Raw genomic sequence first — 20,641 nt, forward strand, 5'->3', positions numbered from 1 at the left:
TGATTTCTACCTCCTGAGTAGCTAGGATTATACACTTGAGCCACTGGTGCCCAGCAGAACAGTTTTTATTAAAGGATGATGTGACTTGAAGTGTAAAAAAAGACTTAGTGAGGTAATTAGAAGCAAATGTTAGTGTTTTTAAAATCCATGAATTGAAGATATAAGTTTAAAGTTGTGGTATTAGGCAATATCTTACTGAGAAAATTTAAAAATACTGACAAAATTCCTCTTTCTAAAAACCTAGATTTATAACTGATATTAGGTCACTTCCCTAACAGTTGGAATCATATTACACAAAGTATGCAAGTTGCTTGGTTGCTTTAGTTGCAAAATTATATGAGAAGAGCAGAGTATTTGTACAAGTTACATATTAGAAACTTAGTATATTTTTAACCTGGCCTGTGGTATGGACTTCTAAAGGAGAAAAAAAGTAGACAGTATTCAGTGACTTAAAATTAAGTTGTCTTTCACATAAGTGAATGTTTTTTAATTCATTAATACATTTTGAAAATGTATTAATTATAGGCCTATAGAAATTTCTGTTTACTTTCTTTAGGTCCATAATTCATTTCATTTCCTTTTCTTTCCCTCTCTTTTACAGTGTGTATTTGAGATCAGTGAACTCTTGCAGAGATTTCAAATTCTGATTCTCTTCCTTTATGGCTAATAAATTAAGATGGATTACACGAGTGACTGTAATTCCTCATTTTAAGAAGTATATAGTGGTTCATACTGTAATTGGGACTTTTTCTTATGAAATTACTTTATCTATGCCAGAGAAATTAACGTCACCCACGAAAACCAGAGATCAGAACATAATAGCCAATCTCTGGCCTCCGTCAACAAAATATTTATGTTGGAGATGACTAAATCAACACTAAGAGGAGAGTTGCAGATAATGTAGTTTGGCAGGCTAAAAACTTGGCACTAAATGGTTGTTATTGTCAATCCTATGTTACAAAATTTTCAGCCCATATTTTGTGTATTTTTTATGCAATTACTGTGGCAGTGTTTTTGATACTTTAAAAAATGGTAAAATTAATAACTTGCTAGCATTGTTCCAGATCATTAAATGGTCTTAAATTTGAGGGGCTGAGGCTGTAGCTTAGGGGTAGAGCTTCAAGGCCTTGGGTTCAATCACCAGCACAAAAAAAAAAAAAAGAAAGAAATTAAATTTGGAAGAATGGTGATAAGGAATTTGTTCTGATTTTTCTGTTCATTTTATGAAAATGTATCTATATGAGAAAAGAAGTAGGAGAAACTTTTGTGGTGGGAAAGTGTAGCTCAGTGGTAGCCCTGGGTTAATCCCTACCTTCACCTCCAAAATGTTTTGTATATTAAGCTTTGTTTAATGTCATCTGGCACTGATTTCTGTAGTTAATTTTTCAGATAAATGAAGCTTACCCTTTAAGGCATGAAGACCTTTTTAAAAAATTAAACAATTTGGTTGAAAATACTCTAAAACATCTTTTTAGGCTTTATTTATTTTATTTTTTTATTATTATTTTTATTGGCAGTACTGGGGTTTGAACTGAGGGCTTTGTGCTTCTAAGGCAGGTAGTCTACAGCTTAAGCCATGTCTCCCAGCCTAGGATTTATAATTCTTCATAACCAACTTTCCTTCCTTCCTCCATCACGCTCTCCCTCCTTCCGCCCCCCTCACTTCTCCCCTCCCTCCTTCTTTCTGTCCTCTCCCTCCATCCATTTCTTATTTGTTTCTACATCAAATTATTCTGAACATGTTATTGATGCCATAGATTACTTTTAACCATAAAAATTACTTCAAACTATGTGCTATAATTTATTAGTTTAATGTCTGTTCCTTAAACTTGTCTGTTTTCTTTGCACTCAGGTTATTCTTGCTGCTTACTTACCTTGCTGTTGCCTATTGTGCAGTTTCTTTCCTCTTCTGAACTTGAGCTGAAGAGGTCTATGTAACCAGATAAACAAGCTTGTTTGAGCTTAAAAATAAGTTTCTAAGAAGAGCTTGTTGGATTGTCTTCCTAGTAAAGGGCATGAGCTTTAATTGTATGGACTTTGTATCATTTATTCTGGCTTTGCATACATGCCTTTTAAAAAAAACTTCCTTGTTCTGGATAATTGATACTGTCTATACAACCTGGATAGAACGTGGTCTCATGTAGTAAATTATCTATGAAATTTATATAAACTTTGCCACATAAGTGAGTCTATTCTTATTGTAAAGTATACCTTATTCTAATCTGTACATGAGTCAGTGGCAAAGCCCTGAACCTTCTGATAGCTGTTTTGTTGTTAACTGAGATTCTGTCTTGAACACCATACAAGTATGTGGTTCTTGTTTTATTTGGTCATTTGTAATGTCTTTCAAATTTTATTTTAAATCAGGAAATGTTTTTAAAAATACAGAAAAGTTGGGCTGGCAGAGTGGCTCCAGGTGAAGGTCCTGAGTTCAAGCCCCAGAACTGCAAAAAAAAAAAAAAAATACAGAAAACTACCTACATTTAGTGTTTTGCTCCATTTGCTTTGGGCCACATATGTTTTGGGGAAAGTAAAATGTGATAGATACCACTAAAACTCATTTGCATGTTTTTCCTTCCCCAAAAGTAACTTCTGTCTTAAAGTAAGTGCATTTATTCCTACATGTAGTTTTAAGCTTTTATTGCATATGCAAGTAGCCACAAATTATAAATACTAATGTTCTGTGTATTTAAACTTTTTACATTAATGGAACTTATATTTGACCTCCTACTTGCTCTTCTCAATATTTCTTTTGTTAGAAAACTTGGCTCAATTTGAGTTTGCTAATTATTTGTTTCTTATTGATTTGAGAAATTATAGCACTGTTCAAGGCAACAATTATTACAAAAATTTAACAGTGAAATCACATATTAGGGAAAGTGACTCAAACTTCTGGCTGATTAGTATTGGGAATTTTCATATTGGATATTTTCTTTTATTAATATTTCTAGATTTTGGCAATAGAAAAAAACTGCTGAGTCTTACTATTGTATATGGAAGAGGTATTGGAGTGATTGTAGTAAAGAGTCATTCAGGAAGAAAATTTGTCTCAGATTGCATGTCCCTAGCTCTTGGGAAACTTTCATTGTAAAATTATTGTCAAGGGTCACACTGCCTCTTTAGTACAGCCATTACTTAGTGTGTGGTTCAGTTGAAGGGCACTCTGTATAGGAGCCAGAAAGACTTAACCCTGGTGTTGATATAAAGAAAGGACATAATAACATTCTAGCCTTTAGTAGCATTAAATGGAAAAATTGTAAGTAAGCTTGTTATCAACACAATCTGTATGCCAACATGTTAAAGTTGGAAACTGAAGAATTTAATGCTGAAATTCATTTGTGTGTGTGTGTGTAGGAACGTACAAGTAACACTAACGTGGTATTACCAGTATATGAGAAATTATGTACTACATCATCAGATCAGAGCTATTGTTGAAAATGTATGAAAAAGATTAGTGTTATACTATGTTATACTCAGTGTGTATGCCTGTGTCTATGTGGCTATTTAAAAATTAGATTTAAAATAAGATTTATTTAAAATTAGATTTATTTTTTTTTACATGTCAGGCAGTAAGTGCTAACATAATCACTTTTCATAGATTATCCCATTTTTAAAAAATTAAGAAATTGTAGGAAAGTAAATGGGTCTCAAGGATATTTGAAGAAGGCATGAAGTTTAGCAGGCATCAATTACATTGTTTATGATCTATGTAAATTTTTTTGGTGGTAATGGAGTTTGAACTCAGGACCTCACACTTGCTAAGCAGGCGCTGTATCAGTTGAGCCACTCCACTAGCCCAGATTATCCCATTTTTGGTCAGCTTTTAAAAATCAATGCATTTCTAATATGGGGTACAATATACTGACTGATATTTATTTATTTATTTATTTTATTTTTTGTGGTACTGGGGTTTGAACTCAGGGCCTACACCTTGAGCCACTCCACCAGCCCCATTCTATGAAGGGATTTTTCAAGATAGGGTCTTATGTACTATTTGCCCCGAGCTGGCTTTTACCACTATCCTCCTGATGTCTGCCTCCTAAGCAGCTAGAATTACAGGCGCAAGCCACAGGTGCCTGGTTTGACTGATTTTTAAAATTCAAGTGGAATTCTATTTTTTCTTTTTTTTTCCTTCCTTGTTCTGTTTTATTTGAGATGGGGTCTTGATATGTAGACCTGGGCTGTCCTTGAAATGTAGTTGGCTTCAAACTCCAGATTCTTATATCTCAGCTTCCCAAGTACTGGGATTACAGGGATGTACCACCATCTTTTTTTGGGGAGGGGAGGGGTGAGACTGGAGTTTGAACTGAGGGCTTCACACTTGCAAAGCAGGTACTCTACCACTTGAGCCACACCTCCAGTCCATTTTGTCTCTTGACCTATTTGCCTGGCTTGGCCTTGAATGAGGATCCTCTTGATCTTAGCTTCCCAAGTAGCTAGAATTGTAAGCATGAGCCACTTTCACCTGGCTGAGTTCAGTTTTTTGAGGGGGGGGTGGGGAGTGATACTGGGGCTTGAAATTAGCACCTTGTGCTTGCTAGGCAGGTACTCTACCACTTGAACCATGCCGCTAGCTCTCTTCACTTTTTTTTTTTTTTTTTTAAACGGTACTGGGGTTTGAACTCAGGGCCTACACCTCGTACTCTACCAGCCCTATTTTTGTGATGCGTTTTTTCAAGATAGGTTCTCTTGAACTATTTGCCTGGTCTGGCTTCGAACTTTGATCCCGGGATCTCTGCCTCCTAAGTAGCTAGGATTATAGGTGTCAGCCATCGATATCTGGCTGCTTTAGTTTTTTTTTAATAGGATTTCTCATTTTTACCTGGGCCAGTTTAGACTGTGATGCTATTTATGCCTCCTGAGTAGCTGGGGTACTAGGTGTGTGTCACCATGCTCAACTTACTGGTTAAGATGGAGTCCAGCCATGATCCTCCCAATCTCTGCCTCCTGAGTAGCTGGATTACAGTTAAGAGTTAGGAGTTCTAGTTTTATTTATTTATTTATTTATTTATTTGGTGGTATTGGGGTTTGAACTCACATCCTCATGTTTGCAAAACAGGTGCTTTACCACTTGAGTCATACCTCCAGCCTCTGAGGTTTTTTGTTTTTTGGTTTTTTTTTTTTGGTGGTGGTAGTACTGGGGTTTGAACTCAGGGCCTCATGCTTGCTAGGCACCTGAGTTCTATTTTTAAGATAGATATTTTTGTTCTTTTGGCTGTTTCCTTCCACTCTTCCAAAAATGACAGTACCCTGAAAAAAAAAATTAGTAGCTATTAACAAGCAACTTAATTCATTAGTAGAGATAGGTGAGTTTTCCCAAAACATGGGAGGAATTGGAATATATTTGTAATTGGATGTTGCGTACTGTGGCCTTCCAAAGTACACAAAATGTAATGTCATACAGGTATTTTGACATTGGTAGATTTAACTACTTGGCTATCATTAAAATTTGCTGTAGCTGGACGCCAGTGGCTTATGCCTGTAATCCTAGCTACTCAAGAGGAAGAGTTCAGGAGGATTGCAGTTTGAAGCCAGTTGGGCAAATAGTTCTGTGAGACCCTATCTCAAAAAAAACACACCCCCAAGAAAGGACTGGCAGAGTGGCTCAATGTGTAGGCCTTGAGTTCAAATCCAAGCACTGCAAAAAAATAAATAAATAAAAATTCACTGTAGATGTTGATGGATGACAGTGTGGTTACCTGGAAAAGGATTAAGGCTATTTGCTAAACCATTATTATTAGTCTCATGCATATACTTCCAACTCTGATTTTTTTTTTCATTTTATGCTTTGAAACAAAGTCCAGTAGGTACTTCATTTTTCTGTGTTTTTCATTTTTTTTGTGTTTGTGGAGGGGAGGGTGTACTGGGGTTTGAATTTAGGGCTTTTCACTTGCAGAAGCTCTACTGCTTGAGCCATGCTTCCATCCCTTTTGCTCTAATTATTTTGGAGATAGAATCTTGCTTTTTGCTTAGGCTAACCTGGACCACAATCTACTGTTGCTGAGATGACAGGCAAGTGCTACCATGTCCAGCTTTTTTCCATTGAGATGGGGTCTGGCATACTTTGTTTGCCTGGATTGGCCTAGAACCACCAGCCTCTCCATCTCAGCCTCCAAGTAATAATTAAAAAAATTTTTTTTTCTTTGGTGGTACTGGGGTTTGAACTCATGGTCTCAAGCTTGCTGAGCAGGCACTGTATCACTTGAATCACTCACTAGCCCTCTCCTTCCCTTTTTTTTTTAATGTTGGTTACTTTTGAGTTAGAGTATAGCTTTATGCTGCCTCTGAGCCTTGTGTTTCCCTGCGTAGCTGAGATGACAGACTCACACCACCACCCAGCCATTTGTTGAGATGGGGTCTTAGGAACTTTTTTCTCCTCTTTTTTTTTTTTTTTTTTTTTTTTTTTTTTTTTGGTGTGACTGGTGCTTGAATTTAGGACTTTGCACTTGCAAGGTAGGTGCTCTACCACTTGAGCCACACCTCCAGTCCAATTTGCTCTGGTTATTTTGGAGAAGGGGCTTGCAAACTGTTTGCCTGGGCTGGTCTCGAACCTTAATCCTCCTGATCTTGAACCTTAATCCTCCTGATCTCGGACTCCCAAGAAGCTAGGATTACAGATGTGAGCCACTTGTGCCCAGCTTCGGGAACTTTTTTTTATGTCTGGGCTGCATTCTTCCTGATTTCCAGCTCCCAAGTAGCTAGGGTTACAGACTTGAGCCGCCATGCCTGGCTAAATTTTTTTCTTTTAAGTTGGTTTATGAATAGGCAAAGAGTTTTTTTTTTCTTTTTTTATTCAAATGTAGAGCCAGAAATGGCTAGTTAGGCATAAGATTTTAGTGCTGTTTGGGTACGTCCTGATGTGAAGGAATATTGCCACTCAGAAAACAAAACAGCTGTTCATTTAATGACATTTTTGTTTTGCAATAGAAAGATTTTTTAAGAAGGATTTTTAGTTGGGCATGTGTGCCTGTAATCCTAGCTCCATGAGAGGCAGAGAGCAGGAGGATTGTTTTTAAAAGCCAGCCTGGGCAAATAGTTCACGAAACCCTATCTCAAAAGTGCTCAACACTAAAAAGGGCTGGCGGAGGGGCTCAAGTGGTAGAGCCTAGCAAGCGTGAAGCCCTGAGTTCAAACTCTAATACCACCAAAAAAAAAAGAAAAAGGAAAAGGAATTATTTTTATTATTTTTGTGTTGCTGGGTTTTGAACCCAGGGCCTCATATATACTAGGGGCCAGAGATTAAACAAGTAATTCACAGAGGAAAAACTTAATTGCATGGCTGGTGGAGTGGCTCAAAATGGTAGGGTGCCTGCCTAGAAAATGTGAGGCCCACTTTCAAGCCCCAGTACCACCAAAAACAAACAACAACAACAAAAAACCTTAATGGCATATATATGAAAACTTGCTTAGTAATCAATGCTAGTAGTAATTAGGGAAATTCTAATTAAAATGATAGGATAACATTAATGCTCATCATATTATCAAATTTTTAAGTGTTTTTTTATTTGAAAAATACTGCCGTTAATATTTGACTTGAAACACAAAACAGAATACGCTAATGAGATTTATAAAAGCAGACTGTGAGTATGGTGCAGAATTTATTGGTTTAATTAAAGGCATCTCACAACTTGGTAACAGAATGAGTGGGCCATTCTTTCTGCTACAAAGCCCAGACTAACTCCAGCCTCTTTCTGAAATTCTTGGTCTTTTTATCTGTTTTTTTTTTTTTTTTTTTTGGTGGTACTGGGGTTTGAACTCAAGGCCTCATGCTTGCTAGGCAGGTGCTCTACCACTTGAGCCACTCCACCAGCCCTAAGTGTTTTTGAAGATGCTGCAAGTGGGAAGAAGATGTTGAAAGTGGTGTTCTTAAAATTCTTTGCTCATGGGAATGCCAATTGGTACCACTCTGGAGGATAATTTGGCAATTCTTGGTAAAGTTGAGGATGTTTGTCCTGCAACCCAGAAAGTCCACTGTTAGGTTTTTTTCCCTAGAAAAATTCTTCCGTCTGTCTATAAGAAAACATGGACCAAGATTTTTATTATATCGCTATTTTATTTGTATGAACAAACATAAAGTTGTTTAAACAAAATGAGGAAAAATAAATTTAAAATGTGGAAATAACCTTTCTTCCTTTAAAAAGGGACTGGATAAATAACTGGTTTATTCATGCAATGGAATATTACTGAGTAGGGGTTACAATTAACTGGTTTATTCATGGAATGGAATATTACTGGGTAGGAGTTAAAACTAATTTAATTCATTGAAATTAATGAATTTGATCTATATCTGTTAGCATTAACCTATCTCAAATACGTAATGTTAAATGAACAATGCAAGTTGGAAAAAGTTTTAAACATTTTGATACCATTTCTGTAAAATTTAAAAACATTGTGTCTATATATTTGTAGCAAAAGTACTAAAACATATATGAGAAAGATACAATATCCTTTTTTTCTTTTTTTGATACTAAGGTTTGAACTAAGGACCTTGCACTTGGTAGCTGTTTTACTAATTGAACCAGGCCCCTCAGCCTTACAGTATTCTTAGAATAGTGATTACCTCTAGGGAATAAGGGAGAATAGATGAGAGTTTCATTATATCTATTGGGTAGTTCCCCCTTGTCCATGGGGATATGTTCCAAGACCCCTAGTGAAGGCCTGAAACCATGGACAGTACCAGACCCATATATTTTTCTTATATGCCTTGAAGTGTTTCTATAAGGTACCAGAATTAATCTGTCCTTCCATGTTTTAATGCTTTGATACCTCTTTAGTATCACTACTTTCGCACCTTGAGGCCATTATTAAGTAAAGTAAGGGTTACTTGGATACTGGTACTTGTATACCTCAGCACAGTTAATCTGATAACCTAGAGGGCTTCTAAGCGACTGTGTGTAGTGTACAAAGTCTGGCGTCTGGGTATGCTGGACAAAAGGATGATCCTCATATGGGACAATATGAAGATTTCATCCTGCTAAGATGTGCAGTTTTTATTTTTTAAAGACAGTGTATGGCTATGTAGCCCAGACTGGCCTTGAACTCAAGATCCTCCTATCTCATCTTCCCAAGTGCTGGGACTATTGGTATGTGACATTATGTTTGGCTTAGGTGTGCAATTTAAATTGTTCAAGCTGTGGATGTAGTTCAGTTATAGAATGTTTGCCTAGCAAGCACAAGACCCTGGGTTTGATCCCCAGCATTGAGAAAAAAATTATGTATGGAATTTTCCATTTAATATTTTCGGGCTATAGTTGGTCATGGATAAGAGGGAGCTCCACGTTTTTTGTTTTTATCTGAAGCAACTAAGACAGTTTTAAAGTTTCATTTAATTTTAGTTGGCTATTAGTGTCTGTGATAATCTGAAATGTTTCTTTGGGAAAAGAAAAATTTAAAGATTATGTTAATGAGGTTATGACATAGCTTAGGGGTATATCCACCTTCTTCCTTTACCCTCAAAGAAGACTTCATAGTAGGTTTGAGATGCAAGTTTAAATATGTTATGGAGATAGAGGTTGAGCTTAAGTGGTAGAGTGCCTGCCTAGCAAGTATAAGGCCCTGAGTTCAAACTCTAGTATCACACAAAATGTGGTTACACAAAATGTAATTATGCAATATGTAAGAAATACTTCCTAACGAAAAAAAATTGAAATTTAAAAAGTTTAAGTGGCATTAAGTCAGGGTTTGGGGAAAAAGATGCTTTTATTTGACATATTGGTCAAATTTTTTTTAATTGTTTATTTTTTGGCAGGACTGAGCTTTGAACTCAGGGCTTTGGACTTGCAAAGCAGGCATTCTGCTGCTCGTGCCATACCTCTAGTCCATTTTGCTCTGATTATTTTGAAGATAGGGGTCTCTTAAACTATTTGCCTGGACTGGCTTCCAACCAGGATCTTCTCAATCTCAACCTCCCAAGTAGATAGGTACGAGCCACTGGCAACTGGTTGGTCAGATGTTGATGGTGCAAGGTATTTAAATGTTCCTTATTGCTTTTAATATAATTTAGAAAATTTGGATTGCCTTGAAATTTCTCACTTATTTCTACCATTGGTGCATAAATGCTCAGTTTGGGTTTTAGTGCAGTGTGGGTTTTTAAAAATTTCCTGTAAAGTTGGGTGGGATGTTACATACCTGTAATACCAGCACTAGGAGGCTGGGGTAGGAGGACTGAAAGTTCAAGGCCAGTCTGGGTTACATAGCAAAACCTTGTCTCAGAAAACAAAAACAAAAAACAACAACAACAAAAAACTTGTCTGGACTATTAGTTCAAGATGAATTTGTGCATATTATTAATTAGGGCTATTTTTGACTACTGGTTTTCTTTTCCTCTTAGGTGAGGCAGGCGACCAATCAGATTGTGATGAATTGTGCTGATATTGACATTATTACAGCTTCCTATGCACCAGAAGGAGATGAAGGTAAGAGTTGTTTGCCACTTTAATTTGCTATATGTATTTGTGTGTATGTGTGATTGTATGTACTTTCAGGTTGAGATGTCAATGTTTTTTATTTTAAAAATAGGGAAATCTTTAGATGTTTATGGGAATATTTGAATAGTGTAATCGAACTGTATTATGAGATAAAAGAAATGTCACAATTTAAATTATATTTGAAGCATTAATTTCTTTTGTGACTCTAGGCAAATCACTTTTTCATAAGTGTAAAATGAATATAATTGCATGCATAATAAAGCTGACGAATTACTTTTAAAATTAAGTGCTTTGTACATGAAAGGTTCATTAAGGGAGCTTAGTTTATATGTTTTTCTTAAAAGATCTCCCTCCATCCTTGAATTATAGATCTAAATTGAGTTAATAAGTCTTACTCATAATTGAGAGAAAAGTGCTTTCTTTATGGAGGCTAAATATGAAGGCTAGAAGCTAGATGATAGTGGTAGTTGTAGGGGAAGAATATATTAAAAAGAAGCATGGTATAGAATGTGTGGGAACCCTATTAGCATCTTTAAAATGAGAACTATTTTTGACATTGTAATTTCAATAAGAATTTAATCAGTTTGGGCCTCAAATCTTATTTTTATATAAGCTGTATTTTAAAAATACCATTTAAAGACATTTCCTCTTACAAAGTCTTCTCATTTGTTATAAAATAAAGTTAGAGAAAGCCTTTTTTTTGTGGTACTGGGATTTGAACTCAGGGCCTCATGCTTGGTACCACTTGAGCCATGCCCCCAGCCCTTTATTTGCTTTTAGTTATTTTTCAGTTAGGGTCTTGTGTTTTTGCCCAGGCTGTTTTCAGACCACCATTTTCCTACCTGTAGTGTCCTGTGTAGCTGGGATTACAAGTGTGACTCACCACACCCAACTTATCAATTGACAGTGGGGTCTGGATTTTTTTTTTTTCTTTTTTGTTGCCCAAGCTGGCCTGGAACTTTGATCTTCCTATTCGCTACCTCCTGAGTTGCTGGGATTACAGGTATAAGCCACCATGCCTGGCTGAGATTTGGTGTTTTAATTTCTATTTTGTATTGCTATTTTCTTTCTTTACATTATTACTGAAAAGAAGCATACAAGTTTCATTTTAAGGCCTGGAAAAATTTATGTAATAAATTTTCTTTAATTATCTTGGCCAGAGCTGTACGGGCATGCATGGCTCAAGTGTTATAGTACCTGCTTAGCAAATGTGAGGCCCTGAATCCAAACCCCAATACCACACCAAAAAAAAAATTGTCCATACGGAAATGAAGTAGTAGTAGTTGCTCATCTTTTGCCATGGATATGTTATGCTCAGTTGATTGTAAATGAGATCAAACAGCTGCAGGGCTTTTTTTTTTTTTTTTTTTGTGGTACTGGGATTTGAATTCAGGGCATCTTGCTTGCTAGGCAGGAGCTCTACCACTTGAGCCACTCCACCAGCCCAGACAGCTTAAGTTTTAGAGGAATAGATCCTTCAAATGGACTTGAATGAATGCCAAGGTTTAAAAATTTGTCTGGTTGTCTTATTCTCACTCTAGAGATGACCTGCTTTCAGTCTATTTAAAGTCTATTTCTTTTCTAATAACATTTACTATCACTTTCATTACAAAAAAAAAAAAAAAAGTAAATTGGGCTGGGTTGTGGTTCAAGTGGTAGAGCTACCTGCCTACCAAGCAAGAGGTTCTGAGTTCAAACCCCAGTACTGCAAAATTAAAAAAGAAAACAGAAAAATTGATAAATCAAAGAATGATTATTTAATTTCTTCAACTGTGGGGAAAAAAAATGGAAGTAGTTCAGCCATGTACATACAAACAGGCTTTCTTGGTGTAGGTAGAGAACATTTAATTCAATGTTGGGTTTTAAAGTGATTCCTAGTATATCTAACACATCTTGTAAAAAATAAATGTACATCTTCTGGTTGGCCAGGTTTCAGCTTGGTTTGTTTTTTATTTTCCTCTACTGTAATGCCAGGATAGAATTCAGAGGACTTAAAAAGTTTTGAATATGCACAAGTGTGCTAAACTCATCATGATCTGTATCTTAAGGAAGCCCAGTTATTGTTTTCACTAAAACAAATCAAGAGAGAAATGTACACTTACAGAAAAAAGATGATTTAAGAGATCGAGATAAAACATTTTATTTATTTATTTATTTTTTAATTTTTTTTTTTTTATTTATACGTGCATACAATGCTTGGGTCATTTCTCCCCCCTGCCCCCACCCCCTCCCTTACCACCCACTCCGCCCCCTCCCCCCCCACCCCCTCGGTACCCGGCAGAAACTATTTTGCCTTTATCTCTAATTTTGTCGATGACAGAGTATAAGCAATAATAGGAAGGAACACGGGTTTTTGCTAGTTGAGATAAGGACAGCTATACAGGGAGTTGACTCACATTAATTTCCTGTGCATGTGTGTTACCTTCTAGGTTAATTCTTTGTGATCTCACCTTTTCTCTAGTTCCTGGTCCCCTTCTCCTATTGGCCTCAGTTGCTTTTAAGGTATCTGCTTTAGTTTCTCTGCATTGAGGGCAACAAATGCTAGCTAATTTTTTAGGTGTCTTACCTATCCTCATATCTCCCTTGTGTGCACTCGCTTTTATCTTGTGATCAAAGTTCAGTCCCCTTGTTGTGTTTGCCCTTGATCTAATGTCCGAATATGACGGAGAACATACGATTTTTGGTCTTTTGGGCCAGGCTAACCTCATTCAGAATGATGTTCTCCAATTCCATCCATTTACCAGCAAATGATAACATTTCGTTCTTCTTCATGGCTGCATAAAATTCCATTGTGTAGAGATACCACATTTTCTTGATCCATTCGTCACTAGTGGGGCATCTTGGCTGTTTCCATAACTTGGCTATTGTGAATAGTGCCGCAATAAACATGGGTGTGCAGGTGCCTCTGGAGTAACCTGTGTCACAGTCTTTTGGGTATATCCCTAAGAGTGGTATTGCTGGATCAAATGGTAGATCAATGTTTAGCTTTTTAAGTAGCCTCCAAATTTTTTTCCAGAGTGGTTGTACTAGTTTACATTCCCACCAACAGTGTAAGAGGGTTCCTTTTTCCCCACATCCTTGCCAACACCTGTTGTTGGTGGTGTTGCTAATGATGGCTATTCTAACAAGGGTGAGGTGAACATTTTATTTTATATATGTACATGTATATATTTTTAGGTACATAAAAATTTTTTTTCAGAAAAAATTATATTTTTCAACCCTTTTCTCCTACAACAACTGAAAAAACCTAGGATCATGTGAAAGCCTTTTTAACTTTAGAGTGTAATTTAGAAAGTGGGAAATTGTATTTATTCCTTAATTTTGTGTTTGGACATAGTAGCATTTTACAATTTTTGCCTTGTAGGAGCATATGTGTGTTACTTCTTTAGAAACTAGTAGTTATAAATTTGACTGCTTGCTCTTTAGGGTTATATGCTAGTGATGGGGAAATAGATGAGTTAATAAGATAGAAAATTTTAATCCAGCCAATCAGATCTACTAACTCACTAATACTTATGATTGCCTTCTGGAAAATTGATTTAGGTGTCTGTAGCCACTAAACTTGAAAGCTTTTAAGGTAAAATCATAAAATTATTTGAAGACATGAAATTGTTGCTTTGTGTAAGTTTTTAATGAATTAAAAAAGCCATCTTGTGATATGTGCAGTAATATCAAAAGACTTGCTGGCATGTGTCTTTTTAAACTTAAGACACTGTCATTTGAACATATTTATTTTAAAAACCTATTTGAGATCTTATTTTGTAATATTTAAAAAATGAGAAACCAGTAAGAAAAACGGCTAAAAACTTTTTTTACTATTCTGCACTTCAAGGGTTGGTGAAATCACTAGCACTTAAGCCAGTGCAAGGAATGCACCTCCCTACACAAGGCAGGGATTAGTATTGTCATCAGCTTCTACAAGAGAAATATGAAACTCTTGGGTGCCTGAACTCAGGTCCTTAACAGGTAAAGAGTCCTTTAATTTATCATTAACAGGTGCCTTGGGTAAAACCACATAGAAAATGATCACTTGAAAATTTTGTACCAACTTTTCCTTTAGTATACCCTGTTAGGTATGTTTGTAGAATTAGCTGTGTAAGAAAGTTTTTCATTGGTAATAATACAACATTTCATATAAAGTTTTGATACATAGCTTCAGATCTGTTATCGCATCACTTTGGTCTATCGATATAAGACATGTAAATTTTGCCATGTTTATTCTTGAAGTGCAATTGTATATTTCAATGTGCACATGTGGGAGTGTACATGTAGTTAGTTGAACAAGTTTAGAAATATTGGCAAATATTAATAATTTCAGAACAAAACTATTAACTTGACAAAATGGAATGGTTCTTCACACTTGATCCAACTCTTAGTAATATATAGCCTCTCATAATTTTATTATATCTAATAAAATTATCTAGCCAACTCTTTGCAGTAGATTTAATGTCATTGTTCTGAAAATACATGCAGCCTTTAACAGGAAGATTGAAAGAGAGGAAGAATACCCAATAAAGAAATTTTAGCCAGGTGCTGCTGGCTCATGCCTGTATCCTAGCTACTTGGGAAGCTGAGATTGGGAGGATGGAGGTTCAAGGCCAGCCCAGGCAAAAAATTTGTAAGACTCCATCACAACAGAAAAAGCTGAGAATGGTGGTGGATGTCTGTCATCCCCATTATGGGAAGCATAGATAGGAGGATTGTGGTCCAGGCCTACATAAGCAAAATGTGAAACCCTATATCAAAAGTAACCAGAGCACCAAGAGTGGAGGAGTGGCTCAAGTATTAGAGCACCTGCCTAACAAGCATGAAGCCTTGCGTTCAAACCCCAGTACTGCCAAAAAAAATTTTTTTTTAATTAAAGGAATTTGAGTAAAAATAGTAAAATAGCAATAAAGGGTAGAGGTCCCAAGCCAAAGCTCCTATGGGGTCAAACAAATAACATAAATGAATGAACTGGACTGGGTTTAGGAAAGTGAGTGATGGGTTAGAAGCTGAACCAAAGTGAATGTTTCATATAAATATATACAGGGGCTGGGGCTATAGCTCAGTGGTAAAATGCTATCATTTGTGAATTTCTGGGTTTGATCCCCACCACAGTAAAAAATAAAATGATAGTTTTCCTTTTTTTTGTATTAGAGTTTTTTTAAAGTAAAATGTAAATATATTCAATTAAAAAAAAGGCTTTTCTGGGAGCTGATGTGTTTGTGCACACCTTTAATCCCAGCACTTGATAGGCTGAGTCAGGAGGATTGTGGAGTTGAGGCCAGTCTGGGCTATATAATGAGAACTTGCCTCAAAACAAACAGTATTTCTGGACAAATAAAACATTTCTGTGGACCATATTGAGTTTAGTTAATTCTGCAATCTCTGAAGAAAGATTCCAGGGAACTGTGGTGTATATTCTTTGCTTGAATCTGAAGACAAGACTTGAGCATAGCTGTGTCATTTAAAAGGAAAAATCTTTGAAATTCTTACAGGCTTTTAATAAAAACTGATATAAATAATGTATAATATGCCATATTATGATGAAACATGTTAAGCTCATTGTTTGTTTGCTTTATGTGCAGCAGTGGGAACATACTTTTAAAAGATTGAGGGTTAGGGGTGTAGCTGAGTGGTAGAATGATCACCTAACTCCAGCTCTGGTAAGATTCAGAATCTAGCACAATCTCTCTCTTTCTCTTTCTTTCTGGTGGGATTGGGGTTGGAACTCAGGGTTTCACACTTGCAAAGCAGTCACTCTCTCGCTTTGAGCCACACCTCCAGTTCATTTTGCTCTCATTAGTTTGGAGATGGGGTCTCATGAACTGTTTGCCTGTGTTGGCCTTGATCCTCGATCCTCCTAATCTCAGCCTCCTGAGTAGCTAGGATTGCAGGTGTGAGCTGCTGGCACAGTACAATGTCTGTCTCTTTTTGGTAACTTTTAGACTCTCTGTGTGTGTGTGTGTGTGTGTGTGTGTGTGTGTGTGTGTGTGTGTGTCTGGGAATTAAACCTAGGGCCTCATGTATGTTAGGCAAGCAGTCTACTATTGAGCTATCTTCCCAGACCAATTTTTTTTATTTATTCATTTATTCATATATGCATACATTGCTTGGGCTGTGTCTCCCCCCTGCCCCCCACCCCCTCCCTCTCCCTCTCACCCCCAGAGCAATTTTTAAAGTGTTTATTTGTGTGTGTGTGTAGTCTGGGCTGGTTTTGAGCTTATGATCTTGCTGCCTCAGCCTCCTAAGTGCTGGGATTATAGGTATGCTACCTTACCTGGGACTTTGCTCATTTCTTAATGCAATAGTTCATTTTCTTACCGTTACATTTTAAGAATTCATTATATATTTTGTTTAGCAGTCCTTTATCAGATATATCTTTTGCTAATATTTTCTCCCATTCTGTGACTTATCTAATCCTTTTGCAGTAGAAAAGTTTTTAATTTTAATGAAGACTAGCTTGTCTGTTATTTCTTTCATGAATTCATGCATTTGGTTTTGTAGCTTAAGAACCCATCACTTAGGGCTGGCAAAGTGTCTCAAGTGGTAAAGCACCTGCCAAGCAAGTGTAAAGCTCTGAGTTCAAACATCAGTACCCCCCCCCCCCCCACACACACACGCACACACACAAAATCACCATATTCAAAATGGTCTAGATTTTTCCTGTGTTGCCTTCTGGGAGTTTTGTAGTTTTATGTTTTGTATTAGGTCTGTGGTCCATGTTGAATTAATAATTGTGAAAGATGTAGTATCTAGAGCCTTTCTTTTCTTTCTTTTTTCTTTTCTGTTTTTTTTTTTTTTTTGCATGTGGATGCCCAGTTCTAGCATCATTTGTTGAAGAAACTATCTTTTCTCCATTGTATGGCCTTTGTTCCTTAGCCAAAGATTGGTTGACTATACTTGTGTGGGTCTGTTTCTGGGTTCTCTGTTCTGATTTATTCTCTTTACCAATATCATGCTGTCTTTTTTTTTTTTTTTAAGTGGTACTGGGGTTTGAACTCAGGATCATGCTTGTTAGGCAGGCACTCAACCACTTCAGCCACACATCCAGCCTCACACTGTCTTACTTACCATTGTTTTATATTAAGTCTTGAAGCTGGGTAGTTTCAGTCCTCTGACTTGATTCTTTTTTAATACTGTTTTGGCTATTCAAGGTCTTTTGCCTCTCCCTACAAACTTTAGAATCAATTTGTCAATATCTTAAAAAAAATGATGAAATTTTGATTGACATTGTGTTGAACTTTCAGATCAAGTTCAGAGCAACTGATACTTTTTTTTTTTTTTTTTTTTTGGTGGGACTAGGTTTGAACTCAGGGCTTTGAACTTGCAAAGCAGGTGCTTTGCTGTGTGAGCCACAAGTCCAGTCCACTTTGCTCTGGTTATTTTGGAGATGGGGTCTGTATAACTATTTGCCCTGAGATCCTCCCAATCTCAGACTCCCAAGTAGATAGGATTACAGGTGTGAGCCACAGGCACTCAGCTGAAAAAGTCTTTATTTCTTCACTTTTAAGGATATTTTCAAAGGATTCTAGGTTGCTTAACACTTTGTTATTCCACTCTTTCATTTCTCTTTCTCTCTGTCTATCTCTTTCTCTTGATAGTCTCACTATGTAGCTCAGTATTTGAGGTGTTGAGCCTCAAACTTGACGTGATGTTCCTACCTTACCCTCCTGAGTGCTGAGATTATAGATGTGCACCATCATGTCCTGTTACTGTATTCTTTTCTTGCTTGATCATTTTTGAGGAGAAGTTGGAGAAAGTTATTTTTTTCTTTTTTAGGTAAGGTTCTACCCTCCCAACCCCTGCTTCTTTTTTTTGCGGGGGCGGGGGAACTGGGATTTGAATTTAGGGATTCATGCTTACCGAGCAGGCGCTCTACCACTTGAGCCACACTTATGGTCCAAAATGGAGGCTGTTGTCTTCAGAGGCTGCTCTTTTTTTTTTTAATGGCGGTATTGGGATTTGAACTCAGGGCTTTGTGCTTGCTGGGCAGATGCTCTGTCACTTGAGCACTTTAGTCTGGATGCCCCTGGTTCATGCTTCTTTTCAGATATTTTTCTTTATCTTTGATCTTCTAAAGTTTGAATATGATATGTGAAAGTGTAGGGTTTCTTTGATTTTGTTTTTTTTCTGTTTTTTGAGACGGTGTCACTATGTTGCCTAGGTTTGCCTCAAGCTTACAATCTTTGGTCTTCCCACCTCAAGCCTCCAAGTACCTGGGATTACAGGCATGTGCCTCACCACACCTGACTTAAATATAGTTTTTTTTGCCATTTATCTTGCTTGGTAGTCCTTGAGCCTTCTTGATCTGTGATTTGGTGTCTGACATTAATGTGGAGAAATTCTCAGTGATTATTGCTTCAAATATTGCTTCTGTTTCTTTTTCTTTTCTCTGTAATTGCCCCATTATGTGTACTTATATTGTTTGTAGTTGTCTCACAGTTCTTGGATATTGTGGTTGGTTGTTTTGTTTTGCTTTGTTTTTTTTTTTTTTTTTTTCCTTTCTGTTTTTCCTCCTTTCATTTTGGAAAGTTTCCATGGTCATATCCTTAAGCTTGGAAATTCTTTCCTTAGCTTTGTACATTTAGCAGTAAGCCCATCAGAGGTATTCTTCATTTCTATTATGGTGTTTATGATCTCTAGTACACCTTTTTGATTCTTAGAATCTCATCTCTCTGCTTATATTATCCATCTGTTCTTGCATATTATCTACTTTTTCCATTAAACGACTTATTATATTAATCATGGTTTTAAAAAAATTCCTGGTCTAATAATTCTAGCATTTCTGCTATATATTGATGCTTGTTCATTTTCTTCAAATTGTATCTTTTGCCTTCAGTATACTGGTAATTTTTTTGTTGAAAGACAGACATGATGTGATTGGCAAAAGGAACCTTAGCAAACAGGCCTTTACTGATGTGGTGAACCATAGAGGGAGAGAAAGCATTCTTACAGTGCTGTGGTCAGGTTTCCATTTTTTGATGAGCTTGTGTCCTTGGACTGTGAACTTAACAAGACTCTCCAGGAAGAACAGAATGGCTGCAGTTCCCTTCTCACATGTGGAAGGCTAAAGAGTGTTTGTATTTGGTGTTTCTCTTTCTGCAAGGAGGTAGACTCTGGCAAAATAATTTCTCTAGGGTTCACAATTTTTTTTGTGTGTGTGTGGTACTGGGGTTGAAACTCAGACCTCCACCAGCCAAGTAATTTCTCTAGGGGGAGGCTGTATAAAGAACAGAATACTCTGCTGTGTAGTTAGGCATTGTTTAATGACAGAAGGTATTCCAAGAAATGTGTTGGTAGGCAATTTCATTATTGTGGAAATATATTACAGATTGTATTTACAGAAACCTAGATGATATAGCCTACTACATACCTAGCCAATATGGTGTAGCCTATTTTAATTTTTTTTTTTTTTTGTGGTATTGGGGAGTGAACTCAAGGCCTACACCTTGAGCCACTGCACCAGCCATTTTTTGTGATGGATTTTTTTCTGAGATAGGGTCTTGAGAACTATTTCCTGGACTGACTTCGAACCTCGATCCTCATGATCTCTGCTTCCCGAGTAGCCAGGATTACAGACATGAGCCACTGGCACACCGGGTTCATCCTCCTTTTTTAAGAATATTTTTTTGCTAGCTGCGGCTTTTCTTTTTTTAAAATATGCAATACAAACGCTTTATTTAAGAGGTGCAGGTTATCCTGTGGGCCAAGTAGTTGGCATCCAGTACCCCACAAGTTCAGTGCAATGTCTGAGTCTTTTGCTCTGACTCTAATAGGGTGAGCACGTTACCCTTGTGCATGGGGCCTTTCACCTTGCAGATAATGAAGCAGCCCGGGTTGTCCATAAATTCCGTGTGCACTGTCCCTGTAAGCCAGTTCTGCCTAGCATTTTGGTGCCCTGGCCAGCTTAATGGGCTGCACATGGCTGCGTCTATGTTGGTGGTGCCATGGCAACCTGGTGGAGATAGTTACAGCTTTTTAAATTTGCACTTATTTTCTTTCAGCCCATAAGACTTCCATTTTTTCCTGTCTTCCACCATTTATATTGAGAATTTAGCTGTACAGATGGCTCTTAACTTAATAAAGGGTTATATGTTCCTAAATCCATCGTAAGTTGAAAATATCATGAGTGGAAAATGCATTTAGTATATCTTACCTACATCATAGCCTAGCAACAGAATATACTGTACAGTGTGAACTGTTTACTCCTGTGATCAAATGGCTGACTT

At 36.9% G+C, this 20,641-nt stretch overlaps 1 protein-coding gene across 3 annotated transcripts in view; it reads left to right on the plus strand.

The window, feature by feature from the left end:
• Npepps (aminopeptidase puromycin sensitive) overlaps window positions 1-20,641 on the plus strand; it is an 84,655-nt gene that overhangs the window by 12,296 nt on the left and 51,718 nt on the right. For all 3 annotated transcript variants that reach the window (XM_074045919.1, XM_074045918.1, XM_020159200.2), the window contains one exon: window positions 10,331-10,415. In XM_074045919.1, the coding sequence (XP_073902020.1) occupies window positions 10,331-10,415 (85 nt within the window). The remainder of the gene's footprint in view (window positions 1-10,330; window positions 10,416-20,641) is intronic.

Source organism: Castor canadensis, chromosome 11 (assembly GCF_047511655.1).
Source record: "Castor canadensis chromosome 11, mCasCan1.hap1v2, whole genome shotgun sequence".
NCBI lineage: Eukaryota > Metazoa > Chordata > Mammalia > Rodentia > Castoridae > Castor > Castor canadensis.